Source organism: Primulina tabacum, chromosome 12 (assembly GCF_025594145.1).
Source record: "Primulina tabacum isolate GXHZ01 chromosome 12, ASM2559414v2, whole genome shotgun sequence".
Classification (NCBI taxonomy): domain Eukaryota; kingdom Viridiplantae; phylum Streptophyta; class Magnoliopsida; order Lamiales; family Gesneriaceae; genus Primulina; species Primulina tabacum.
The window spans coordinates 2,123,485-2,137,278 of NC_134561.1; the positions used below are offsets into that span (position 1 = coordinate 2,123,485).

Here is a 13,794-nt window from a genome sequence, read left to right on the forward strand (position 1 = left end):
TTTAAATTATTCCTTAAGACGATTAAGGAATGAATTAGCGTCTGGGTCCCCACAAAAATATTATATACCAAGTGTTTGATAAAATGCTTCAAGCAAAAACATTTTTACACATTCAACTTGTATATCTTTTAAATGTTTTACAAAAAATTTTATTTATTTTTTATGAAATATTATTTTGAGTATCTTTATTTGGTTTGAAAATCAAATTCGATTTAATTCATCGGTGTTCAATATTTTAGGAATAGAGCCATTGTAGCTCAAAGATTATCCTCCAGTCGATCCTATCATATCCACCATCTTCCATCGACTCAGATCCATGTACATCTTAACATATCATATGCTTTGGAAAAGGAAAAAAAAATATTTCAGCTGGACGAACGATCGAAATGTGATGTTTCAAATTTAAATTGCACCGTTACTTTTTGCCACAGTTTTTAATAAGAAGCAAACATATGAGCTTATTATATATTGCATAATGTCTAAGGTATAAGTATATACGAGTGATTTATATTCTTTTTTAAATTTTTTAATGTGTGGTAATAAACGATGCTTTCATTGACCTGACTGTTTTAATTAAAATATTATATGAAAAAATATTATTTTTTGAAATTAATTGTGATTGAACATTGATGTAAATGCGATAATATGTATTTTTTATTTTAGAAATTGTACCTTCTCATATTCCAAATTAAAAATAGTCTGATAACGTGCAAAAAGAGCAGAGCATATATAATCTCACGATGTGATTTGTAAGAAGAATAATTCATTTTGCTGCATATATGATACAATTTCCATAAAATAATTTACTAATATTCTTCAAATTACTTAATATATATAATTATTATATTTTTCAAAATATATTATTTATTTATAAATTGTAAGTTTACGTGATTAGAAATATCATTACATTAAACATAAGATAATATGTGAGATTAAACTTGAACAAATTAGGAATAACGCTTGAATTTTGTAAATTTGTCTATGATATTGATTTTCTATATTATCAAATTCTATTTTTAATCAGTTGAGTTTATTTTTTGTTTTTCATTTGTAATTTTATTTATTTTTTGACATGACGTTAGTGTGACACAAATTGAACGTTACGTGGCAATTATGACAATGGCGATAATGTGTGTATTGCAACATCAATATTCTCGATAAAAAAATATATTAATATTACAAAAGTTTAAAATATACAAAATTAAGATTGACATTTAACAATATAATTCAACAAAATTATTAAAAAAAGATCAGGTCTCTTGTGAGACGGTTTCACGAAATTCAACTTAAATAATTGATATTCACAATAAAAAAAGTAATATTCTTAGCATAAAAAGTAATACTTTTTCATGGATGACCCGAATAATCGATATTCACAATACAAAGTAATATTCTTAGCATAAAAAGTAATATTTTTCATGGATGACTCAAATAAGATATATGTCTTATAAAATACGACCCGTAAGACCGTCTCACACAATTTTTTGCCTAAAAAAATGACCAAATTAAATTTCGATTATTCCTTGGAATAACATTTCCCATGAAATATTCCCACAAAAAATAGTAAGAAAAGTTTGGAACATGCCACATGCAATTAACCAAATAGCATAATGATCAACTGTTGCATCAAAAAGTTAAAACAAAGTTTGCGCTATTTTTATTTTCTTTTTTCTTCATTAAATTATTGATACTATATTTACGTCGGAGGTAATAATTGTCGATACTAAGAAATTGATCGATCTGTGACACTTGAGCTAGCAGTTGTGTATAATTTTAAAAATTAGAGTTGCGTCGTGTACGTCAGTTATAACTTTTAATAAAATGACAAACATTCGATTATAAAACGTACGGGTTTATTTTTTTAACTTAAGTGTTACATATATTGCAATTAATTGAGTATGGTGGCATGTGAACAACTCAGCCATGTGGAATTAACTTTTTATGTATTATATACTGCATTAACTAAGCATCCATCAAGTGGGATTCTAATATTTTTATTCTTTTTTTATTTTATAGCTTTACTTTTTTTTTTGACTTTTAATAATTTTGTCATGATTGAGATAAATAAGAAAACAATATTGTTTGTGCACATGATCAATACAATTAAATAATTTTAATAGTTATATTTGGTTGTAGTTTAGGAGTATCTATAAAATATTTTTGTAAAATATAATTTTAGAAAATAAATCGAAATAATCAGTTGAGTTAATTTGTTTGGGAAATAGTAATTATTTTTTCTTTGAAACTTAAAATAATTTTTATTAATAAAAATAATTAATATAGTTTTGATTAATGATAGTCTTATTACTTGTATGTTGATTTAAAAGATGTTTTTGTTTTATATTTATTGAAATATTTGTAACTAAAATGTTTTATTTTATTTGGCAAAAAATTGTGTGTGTAAAGCCCTGTAATTAATTATCCAATAATTTGGCATAATTAGAATAATTATTGAGTTGTAAATTAAAATAATTATTTATGCCAAATAAATTCTAGAAGTATGTTAAAAAAATGTATTTTAGAATATCGGAGTTAAAACGATATAAAAAAATACATATAGAGTTTAAATAACACATGAGAGCAAAATAAATTCAGACCGGGATAAATGGGCTTGAGTTACTATTTGAGTAACCAAATATACAATATATAAATATACATATACATACACACAAATTTCAAAATAAAAGAAGAAAAAAACGAGAGAAAGAGAGAGAGGAAGAAAGAAAGAAACCAATTTTCGCAACCCTTGAAGCAGCCGCAGAAAAGTCGCGATATCTCCTCCGTCCGGCGTCCAAATCTCAATCGGTCTGAAGGGGTGTCTTCGTAACATCCTATGCTTCGATTCAAGTTAGAAATCACGAAGTTTGAGCAAGGATTCGGGTAGATCGAAGCTGCTCTTCTGGTGCTCTGTTTCTGCGCGAATTCTTCCGGTTTTGGTGTTGCTCCGATTTTTACATCTTGAATTTGTAGAAATGACTTAAAAAGAACTTGTAGCTCTGTTTGTTAGCTTTCTATAGCCGCTGGAATCATCAAATTTGGATAAGAAACGGAATTGATATGATTTTTCTACCAAAATGTGTCAAATCGAATTCTGAAATGGTGCTGTGCAGGACACCTACTGTAATTTGAGTTTTTGTCAATTATTCGCTCGGATTCTGGACTTGTGATTTAAAAGAAAATTGTAGAGCTATGTGTTATCTTTGTAATGATATAAGATTCGTTAAATTCCATTAAGAATTGAGCAAGTTATGCTCATTTTGCCGAATATGCTCAGTACGAGATTCTGCTCGAAAATATGTTGAGTGGCAGTGTCTTCTTGATAATTCTGGGATTTATCTATTAGAATTCTAGAAATATTTTCTTCTAGAAAAAGTTAGATATTCAAGTTATATTTCATTTTCAATTGGTGGATATTGATTTGAGTTAATATTGAGCGAGATACGAATTTTATGCTCTTTTGTGCCAAATTGGACATTGGTATTGAATGTAGTTCATGATCGGTTTATTGTTGCTTTGTTTAGGCCAAGGGTCTTGAAGTGAAGTAGTTATTGGATTGTCAAGTTGTTATAGGTATGTTACAGCTCGGTAACATACGACGGTAAAACATAAATTATGTTTAATTGCCATTCTGTGTTACATTGATCGGGTGTATGACTTGTTGGCTGTTGAAAATTGTTAAATGCCTTCGTTGTGATCTATGTTTATTATTGTGACATATTATTGGTATTTAGCAACAGACATACTGTTATGACATTCATGTTGAGCCCTATCGTTCTTGTTAGCCCATTGTCGATATCTGTTGTTATCTGGCACTTTTGTTTATCTCGGGATCATTGTGTGGCTGATAGGCCTATACACATGAGACCGTAGATGTGATTGAACAATCTCGTGGTTAGTGCAGCCTTTTGAGGTGAGCGCTGGGATTGTGTCATCTAGTTCGTTTTGTTGTGCCATCCTGTTATATCGTATCAGCTGTATGGAGGCCGAGTCAGGGGTGTTATTCAGTACAGCTTGGCATACCTCGCATACTTGGCAGGGTGGTTTAGCTGCATGACGATGTAGCTCCCCTGTGTTGTTGCTCGAGCATTATTCCAGTTGTTATCGTACCGTTTGTTGGCTCCAGTTATCCCGGTTATTCGTTGAGCCTTTCATGCATTGCATATTACATTTTATTATATGATTATGCATGATTTATGTTTATTGTTGTTATTGTTGAACTGTTTCATACCAGAATCCTAACCTCAGTTGTTTACTGGGGGGCTGCTGTGGTTGCTATTGGGCACCATGGTAGATCTCCCGAGTCGTTTTGCAGGCCGATGTTCCGCCAGTGGAGCTCGGGATTGAGGTTGGATTGCTTGGTTCTGTTCAGTTCAGTGGAGTCTCCCAGGTTGTCTATATGTATGTCTTGAGTTTGTTCAGTCTTGTATTGTAGTTTATTTGCCGGGGAGATGCCCTGTGTATCTGTATTGATATTTGGTTGTTCTGGTTATGTTCTGAGGCGACTCTAGTGATTTTAATGATCTGGCGAGTATTTGGTAAGTTTTAAATTCTATTTAGTCCTGGCCAGTGCGGCTATAGGTTGTTGACTTTGGTTTTGTTTTAATGACTCTAGTTGGAGTATATTTTGATATAAAATGCTGCTTGAGTTTTCGAGATGTCCTACTTACGGGGAGGTCATGCCGAAATTTTTCTAGGCCCTGAGGTCCGTTTTAAATTATTTTAAACCATTTCCGCCGCAAATCTAAATCAAACCATTATTGTTTGATCATTAATTGTCATTTGAGTAACTGGGCCTCATATCTTGGTATCAGAGCGTAAACTGGGATACGCTCGAACTAGAGTCCAGGACACTCGAGTCTGGGCACTAAAATAGTTGTTGCGCCTGTGTATGCTACTTGACAGAATGTTTATGTGATTATATGATCTGTTTACTTCCATTCTAATTGTTTTGGTGTTTTATCGTATAGAATGGAGGGAGGTGGAGAAATTCCTGTTGATGAGATTCCTCTAGCTCGAGGTCGAGGTCGTGGGCGTGGTAGACCTCGTGTCCGGGTTGTTGATGATACTTTTGTGGAGCAAGCTGCTGATCAGTTAGAGCATCTTAGGATAGATGAGTTAGTTGCGCGTTTCTATTCTATGCATCCTCCTCGATTCAGTGGTTCGGAGGGAGCTGAGAAAGCTGAGTTATGGATTTCTGAGATTGAGGAATTGTTCGATTTGATTGAGTATCCTCCAGAGTATCGATTGAGATTAGCTGTGCATCAGTTGAAAGATCGTGCCAAAATGTGGTAGTCTACTACATTGATGACTTTAGATGCTCAGAGGATCATTCCATCATGGGATATATTCAAGTTGAAGTTTAAGGAGAGTTATTGTCCTCCATCATTCTACAGTTCTAAGGCTTCTGAGTTTCATAACCTGAAACAAGGCGATATGTCAGTTGCGGAGTATGCAGATTCCTTTTATGCTATACTGAGATATGCTCCTCATGTTGCTGCAAGTCAGGTTGCTGTTGTTGAGAGTTTTATTGAAGGATTGAACGATCATCTGCACCCTTTTGTTTCTACCGGTAAGCCACTGAATTATCTTGAAGCAGTGGAAATAGCAAAAAGGGCTGAAGCTAGTCTTAAGAGGAGTGGCAATCGAGCTCCTACCCAACATTATCAGTCGAGGAGACAACAATTCAGTTCATCTGGTTCTGCATCTCTTCGTCCACGTGGGAAACAATTTAAGAAGCCTGGTTCTAGTTCTTCGAGTTCAGGGAGTTTAGGGAACCGTGGGGGTTATCGCTATAGTGGACCTTACTGTGATCACTGTGGAGGCAAGCATTCCAGTAATCAGTGTGTTGGAGTTCAAGGGGTTTGTAATGTTTGTGGTCGGCCTGGCCATTTTGCTAGAGTTTGTCCTAGTAAGACGGGGAAATCAGCCAGGTAGGTAGTGGAGCTCAAAGTAATAGAATTCCAACAGTGTCCCAGTCCTCCCATCAGCCTAGTCGCCCTTCGCATCAGAGCAGAGGGCAAGGTGGTCAACAAAATCAGTCATATGTTCATGTATTTGCCTTGACTGAGGATGATGCTCAGGCAGCTCCAGGTACTGTCATTACCGGTAATTGTACTCTATGTGGTTTTATAGGACGAGTGTTATTTGATACGGGAGCATCTCATTCCTTTGTTTCTCATGCATTCGTTGTTTCGCATGATCTTCGCACCACTAGTATGAATTCCAATCTATCTGTCGTTACTTCCGATGGGAAAAATGATTATCACTGATAATGTGGTGTTCAATGCGGTTTTGTTTCACGATGAAAATGTTCTATATCTGAATCTCATAGTTCTACCTATGCATGACTTTGATTGCATCGTTGGTATGAATGTTTTGACTGCAAATCGTGCCACTGTTGACTGTTATCGAGGAATAGTTCGTTTCAGACCTAGCTTTGCTCCTAAATGGAATTTCTATGGTCGTGTTTCTCAAGCCAAGATTCCTCTAGTTTCTGCCATTGAAATGAATCGATTGTTAGATTATGGTCATGAAGGTTTTCTGGTTTATGCTGTGGATCTATCGCAAGATGAGCGACGGATTTCTGATATTCCTGTAGTCCGTGAGTTTCCTAATGTGTTTTCAGAAGAGATTCCTGGTTTTCCAACAGAACGAGAAGTTGAGTTCAGTATCGAATTAATGCCAGGAACTGAACCCATATCTCGAGCACCATATCGTTTAGCCCCTATTGAGATGAAAGAACTGAAAGAACAATTGCAGGATTTGTTGAGTAAAGGTTATATTCGTCCGAGTTCTTCACCGTCGGGTGCACCGATTTTATTTGTCAAGAAGAAAGATGGAACGATGAGGATGTGTATTGATTATCGGCAACTGAATAAGTTTACTGTCAAGAATAAATATCCACTCCCTAGGATTGATGACTTATTTGATCAGTTGCAAGGTACTTCGGTGTATTCTAAGATTGATCTTCGTTCATGGTACCATCAAGTGAGAGTTAGACAAGAAGATGTGCCGAAAACAGCTTTTCGCACGAGATACGGACACTTTGAATTTTTGGTTATGTCTTTTGGTTTGACCAATGCTCCTGCTGTGTTTATGGACTTGATGAATCGAGTATTTCGTAAATATCTCGATCGTTTTGTGATTGTATTCATCGATGATATTCTTGTTTATTCCAAGTCCGAGGAAGAGCATGCCAAACACTTGAGATTAGTTCTTCGAATTCTTCAAAAGAAGCAGTTGTACGCCAAGCTATCCAAGTGTGAGTTTTGGTTAGATAGAGTTGTGTTTCTGGGCCATGTCATATCTCAACATGGTATTTCTGTCGATCCAAGTAAAGTGGAAGCAGTTCTGAACTGGGCACGACCGACCAATGTGCCAGAGATTCGTAGTTTCATGGGTTTAGCTGGTTATTACCGGAGATTTATCGAAAATTTCTCAAAGATTGCTTGACCTATCACTCAACTGACTCAGAAAAATCAGAGATTCATTTGGTCTGATGAATGTGAGTCAAGTTTTGCCGAGTTGAAGAAGAGATTGACTTCTGCACCAGTTCTTACCATTCAAGTGGTTCTGGAGGATTTGTGGTTTGCACGGATGCATCTAATCGAGTTCTAGGTTGTGTTCTGATGCAGCATGGCAGAGTTGTAGCCTATGGTTCTCGTCAGTTGAAACCGCATGAGTCTAAGTATCCTGTTCATGACTTGGAGTTAGCTACTATCGTTTTTGCTCTCAAGATTTGGAGACATTATTTGTTTGGGGAGCAATTTGTAATCTATTCTGATGACAAGAGTTTGAAGTATCTGTTCTCTCAGTCAGATCTGAATATGAGACAGAGACGTTGGATGGATCTTTTGAAAGATTATGATTGTGAGATCCAGTATCATCCGGGAAAAGTGAATGTCATTGCCGATGCTTTGAGTCGTAAGGTTGTTGACGTTAATTTATCCTCGATTCATGTTTTTAAGTTACAAGAGGATATTTGCACCTCTGGGTTGGATTTTCAAATCCAAGGTAATGTTGTTTGTGTATCTCAGATTTCTGTTGAGCCAGAGTTGATTCAGATTGTAAAATCAGCTCAGAAAACTGATGATCGAGTTCTGAAATCTTATGAGTTAGTATCTCAAGGACACCAATCTGGTTTCTCAATTCACTCAGATGATTCTCTTCGGTTGAATGGTAGATTGGTTGTCCCAGATATTCCTGAATTGCGTACAGCCATCCTTAAAGAAGCTCATTGTACTCGATATAGTATCCACCCGGGAGGAAGGAAAATGTATCATATTCTACGGCCTCAGTTTTGGTGGAAGAATATGAAAAAAGATGTAGCTGAGTTTGTGTCTCGTTGTATGATATGTCAGCAAGTCAAAGCGGAACGAATGAGACCGGGAGGATTATTGCATAGCCTGGAGGTTCCTCAGTGGAACTGGGAGCACGTGGCTATGGATTTTGTCACGCATTTGCCACGTACTTCTCGTCATTTCGATGCCATTTGGGTGATTGTCGACAGATTATCTAAGTCGGCACACTTTATTCCGTATGAGAGGACATATTCGTACAAGAAGGGCTCGTCTGTATATTGAAAATGTTGTGAGACTTCATGGAGTTCAAGTTGCAATAGCCTCAGATCATGACCCTAGATTCACATCAAAGTTTTGGACTAGTTTCCAAAAAGAAATGGGTACACGACTTGCGATGAGTACTGCGTATCATCCTCAGACAGATGGTCAGACAGAGCGTACGATCCAGACACTCGAGGATCTGCTTCGAGCAGCGGTCATGGATTTTAAAGACAGTTGGCAGGAAGCTTTACCACTGGTAGAATTTTCATATAACAACAGTTTCCAAGTGACTATTGGTATGGCTCCTTTTGAAGCTTTGTACGGCAGACAATGTCGATCACCTCTTTGTTGGGATGAATTTGGTGAGAAGCAGTTGACTGGACCTGAGATTGTTCAGGAAATGCATGATAAAGTCCAGTTGATTCGTCAGAGAATGAAAGCTGCCCAAGATCGTCAAGCTAGTTATGCTAACAGACGTCGTTCTGAGAATCTCTCCGTTTAGAGGTGTTGTTCGTTTTGGCATGAGAGGTAAGTTGTCACCTCGTTTCGTTGGCCCCTACGAGATTGTTGAGCGTATTGGGACTTGCGCTTATCGTTTGGATTTGCCTCAGTCTTTGTCTGGCATCCACGATGTTTTCCATGTTTCTATGTTGCGTAAGTATGAGCCCGATCCATCTCATGTGATTCAGCCTGATGAGGTTGAACTTGATCCGTCTTTATCGTATACTGAGTATCCTGTTTGTATCTTGGATCATAAAGATAAAGTTTTACGCAATAAAGTTATACCACTTGTACGTGTTCAGTGGTCGAGACATGGGGTAGAAGAATCAACATGAGAAACAGAACAGAAGATGAGAGCATCTTATCCATATCTGTTTGATTCTTAGTAATGTATTGTTGGTTTCGTATCGTGTGTAAGATGTATGTGTATAAACAGAAATTTCGAGGACGAAATTTGTTTTAAAGGGTGGAGAAATGTAAGGCCCTGTAATTAATTATCCGGTAATTTGGCATAATTAGAATAATTATTGAGTTGTAAATTAAAATAATAATTTATGCCAAATAAATTCTAGAAGTGTGTTAAAAAAATGTTTAGAATATCGGAGTTAAAACGATATAAAAAAATACATATAGAGTTTAAATAACACACGAGAGCAAAATAAATTCAGACCGGGATAAATGGGCTTGAGTTACTATTTGAGTAACCAAATATACAATATATAAATATACATATACATACACACAAATTTCAAAATAAAAGAAGAAAAAAACGAGAGAAAGAGAGAAAGGAAGAAAGAAGGAAACCAATTTTCGCAACCCTTGAAGCAGCCGCAGAAAAGTCGCGATATCTCCTCCGTCCGGCGTCCAAATCTCAATCGGTCTGAAGGGGTGTCTTCGTAACATCCTATGCTTTGATTCAAGTCAGAAATCACGAAGTTTGAGCAAGGATTCGGGTAGATCGAAGCTGCTCTTCCGGTGCTCTGTTTCTGCGCGAATTCTTCCGGTTTTGGTGTTGCTGCGATTTTTACAACTTGAATTTGTAGAAATGACTTAAAAAGAACTTGTATCTCTGTTTGTTATCTTTCTATAGCCGCTAGAATCATTGAATTTGGATAAGAAACGGAATTGATTTGATTTTTCTACCAAAATGTGTCAAATCGAATTCTGAAATGGTGCTGTGCAGGACACCTATTGTAATTCGAGTTTTTGTCAATTATGCGCTCGGATTCTGGACTTGTAATTCAAAAGAAAATTGTAGAGCTATGTGTTATATTCGTAATGATATAAGATTCGTTAAATTCCATTAAGAATTGAGCAAGTTATGCTCATTTTGCCGAAACTGCTCAGTACAAGATTCTGCCTGAAAATATGTTGAGTGGCAGTGTCTTCTTGATAATTCTGGGATTTATCTATTAGGATTCTGGAAATAGTTTCTTCTAGAAAAAGTTAGATATTCAAGTTATCTTTCATTTTCAATTGGCGGATATTGATTTGAGTTAATATTGAGCGAGATACGAATTTTATGCTCTTTTGTGCCAAATTGGACATTGGTATTGAATGTAGTTCATGATCGGTTTATTGTTGCTTTGTTTAGGCCAAGGGTCTTGAAGTGAAGTAATTATTGGATTGTCAAGTTGTTATAGGTATGTTACAGCTCGGTAACATACGACGGTAAAACATAAATTATGTTTAATTGTCATTCTGTGTTACATTGATCGGGTGTATGACTTGTTGGCTGTTGGAAATTGTTAAATGTCTTCGTTGTGATCTATGTTTATTATTGTGACATATTATTGGCATTTAGCATCGGACATACTGTTATGACATTCATGTTGAGCCCTATCGTTCTTGTTAGCCCATTGTTGATATCCGTTGTTATCTGGCACTGTTGTTTATCTCGGGATCATTGTGTGGCTGATAGGCCTATACACATGAGACCGTAGATGTGATTGAACAATCCCGTGGTTAGTGCAGCCTTTTGAGGTGAGCGCTGGGATTGTGTCATCTAGTTCGTTTTGTTGTGCCATCCTGTTATATCGTATCAGCTGTATGGAGGCCGAGTCAGGGGTGTTATTCAGCACAGCTTGGCATACCTCGCATACTTGGCAGGGCGGTTTAGCTGCATGACGATGTAGCACCCCTGTGTTGTTGCTCGAGCATTATTCCAGTTGTTATCGTACCGTTTGTTGGCTCCTGTTATCCCGATTATTCGTTGAGCCTTTCATGCATTGCATATTATATTTTATTATATGATTACGCATGATTTATGTTTATTGTTGTTATTGTTGAACTGTTTCATACCATAATTCTAACCTCAGTTGTTTACTGGGGGGCTGCTGTGGTTGCTATTGGGCACCATGGTAGATCTCCCGAGTCGTTTTGCAGCATCAGGCCGAGGTTCCGCCAGTGGAGCTCGGGATTGAGGTTGGATTGCTTGGTTCTGTTCAGTTCAGTGGAGTCTCCCAGTTGGTCTATATGTATGTCTTGAGTTTGTTCAGTCTTGTATTGTAGTTTATTTGCCGGGGAGATGCCCCGTGTATCTGTATTGATATTTGGTTGTTCTGGTTATGTTCTGAGGCGACTCTGTGATTTTAATGATCTGGCGAGTATTTAGTAAGTTTTAAATTCTATTTAGTCCTGGCCAGTGCGGCTATAGATTGTTGACTTTGGTTTTGTTTTAATGACTCTAGTTGGAGTATATTTTGATATAAAATGATGCTTGAGTTTTCGGAATGTCCTACTTACGGGGAGGTCATGCCGAAATTTTTCTAGGCCCTGAGGTCCGTTTTAAATTATTTTAAACCATTTCCGCTGTAAATTTAAATCAAACCATTATTGTTTGATCATTAATTGTCATTAGAGTAACTGGGCCTCACAGTGTGAGACGGTTTCGCGAGTCATATTTTGTGAGACGAATCTTTTTTTTGAATCATCCATAAAAAAATATTATTTTTTATGCCAAGAGAATTATTTTTTATTATGAATATATGTAGGGTTGACTCGTCTCAAAGATAAAGATTCGTGAGACCGTCTCACAAGATATCTACTCATTTTATTTTTTTGAGTTGAGGGAAGAGATTATTATAATTGAGTAAAAATGTTTAAAAAAAATTTGGAACACGTTACACGTTGCTGTTTTCCAAATCATTGTATATTCATGGGACGAAAAATAATAATAATAATAATAATAATGAGATCGAAAAGATATAAAAACCCAAAAAATAAGTAAAACTAAAATTTTAAAATATTTATTTATAAAAATTTAGAATTTTTTTATTAATATTATTGTTGTTGTTTAAAAAAAAAGGATTATCGAGCATGTAGAGTAAAAGAAAACATATATTATTTGAAATCACATGCAAGCTAATGCAGATGTTTTAACAATGTGTTTGTTCGGTGTTCCAAATATGATCCGGCACGCATCCAATGCCTTGCTTACATTACTTTATTATGTTTTAATTTTTAAAAATTAAACTTTTTTTATTTTAATGCATATATAGATAAAAGGGTTCGGCCAATATCTAAGCTAAAACCCATTTGGGAAGTGCATAAGCAAATTTACAAGGCTTGAAATGACGTGAGTTGATACTTCTGAACTTCGTATGATCGATTTTCGTTTACAGCATATTCTTCACCTGAATATTGTGGAAGGTAAGCTCCGGGAGTCGGTGTTTGATGTCCTTTCCATAAGATCTCTGTCTACTTATACACATCTCTCGATTTACCTTTCCGTCTCAGATCGGCGAACTTTTTTTTTACATGTCTGGGTTACAACCTATGGCAATCACCCAGTTACATCCGTCTAGCGTGTAATGTGAAATATCACAAGAAGTCATTTTGTTTTTGAAAAAAAAATAATGTACCAAACTAATACAAATAACTATTTGAACATACATGAAAATAAGGGTGGGGCTGAAGCTTTGAGGTTTTTCCAACTTCTATCTGTCATAAATAAAGCAAAATTAAATAAATAAGCACTTTTTCTTGCAATCGAATTGGAAGTAGAAATCTTGCAAAACTTATTTGTAAAAGATACACAAACAATTAGTGACGGTTGGCAGATAAGAGAGGATGAAGCAAAATTATATGAGAAACAATGTCCAACTAAGAATATGTCATCCTATGCGGCGTACGTTTGTCAATTTATCAAAAATTATATCTAACTATGCGATAGTAAATTATAACGAGCCAATGCTCATATGATTGATCATATGTTCACACAAGAAAATGTAATTGAGATGTAAATATTTGAGTTGATATACATTTTAAAAGATTTGAGGTGCACTTTAACTATTAGTTATAGTTTTTGCTAAAGCGTCATACATTCGGTCCTAGAATTGGTATCAGAGCTGATGAGTAATAACTCAATTTAATTATTCAATTCATTATTGAGGCTCAAATTAATTATAAAGGCCCAAGCCCGCTATACACTTCAAAAAAGCTATAAATAGGATATGATTCTCATTATTCAAGTGGGGGATTTTTATGCTTAAAACTTTTTAGCTCTTAATTAACATCTTTAAATTGTTTTCTGACTTGAGTGTCGGAGTGTCTACGTCGGACAAATCCCGACGCCTCTAACTTTTGTTTGTGACGCACCAGCTTTTACGCTGGGTACCCTCTCGACGTCCACTTAACGAGTATTCGTGATGCAGGTGACGCCCCGCAAATTATCTGTATATTGCCTACGTGGATCCGTTTATCAACCAAGTGAGCTCATTTACCAGCCAAG

General features: G+C 35.8%; 2 protein-coding genes across 3 annotated transcripts; both read left to right on the forward strand.

Moving 5' to 3' along the window:
* Window positions 1–4,557: 4,557 nt before the first annotated feature.
* Window positions 4,558–11,722, forward strand: LOC142520768 (uncharacterized). 2 transcript variants are annotated; one of them, XM_075623888.1, is made up of 2 exons: window positions 4,558–6,090; window positions 10,657–11,722. In XM_075623888.1, the coding sequence occupies exon 1, from the start codon at window positions 5,305–5,307 to the stop codon at window positions 5,932–5,934; it is 630 nt and encodes a 209-aa protein (XP_075480003.1). In that variant the 5' UTR covers window positions 4,558–5,304; the 3' UTR covers window positions 5,935–6,090; window positions 10,657–11,722. The 2 variants fall into 2 exon arrangements, with proteins under 2 accessions (XP_075480003.1, XP_075480005.1); XM_075623890.1 differs by having other exon boundaries at window positions 11,427–11,722.
* Window positions 8,860–9,397, forward strand: LOC142521302 (uncharacterized). The gene is made up of 2 exons (XM_075624525.1): window positions 8,860–8,978; window positions 9,064–9,397. Exons 1-2 carry the CDS (start codon window positions 8,860–8,862, stop codon window positions 9,395–9,397), a joined length of 453 nt encoding a protein of 150 aa, XP_075480640.1.
* Window positions 11,723–13,794: the final 2,072 nt, after the last annotated feature.

Bases quoted from the DNA above. Each gene is read 5' to 3' on its own strand.
- LOC142521302 (XM_075624525.1), top strand. From the start codon at position 8,860: ATGGCTCCTTTTGAAGCTTTGTACGGCAGACAATGTCGATCACCTCTT. The intron at 8,979-9,063 runs GTTGATTCGTCA...CTCTCCGTTTAG, and splicing joins GAAATGCATGATAAAGTCCA to AGGTGTTGTTCGTTTTGGCA.
- LOC142520768 (XM_075623888.1), top strand. From the start codon at position 5,305: ATGACTTTAGATGCTCAGAGGATCATTCCATCATGGGATATATTCAAG.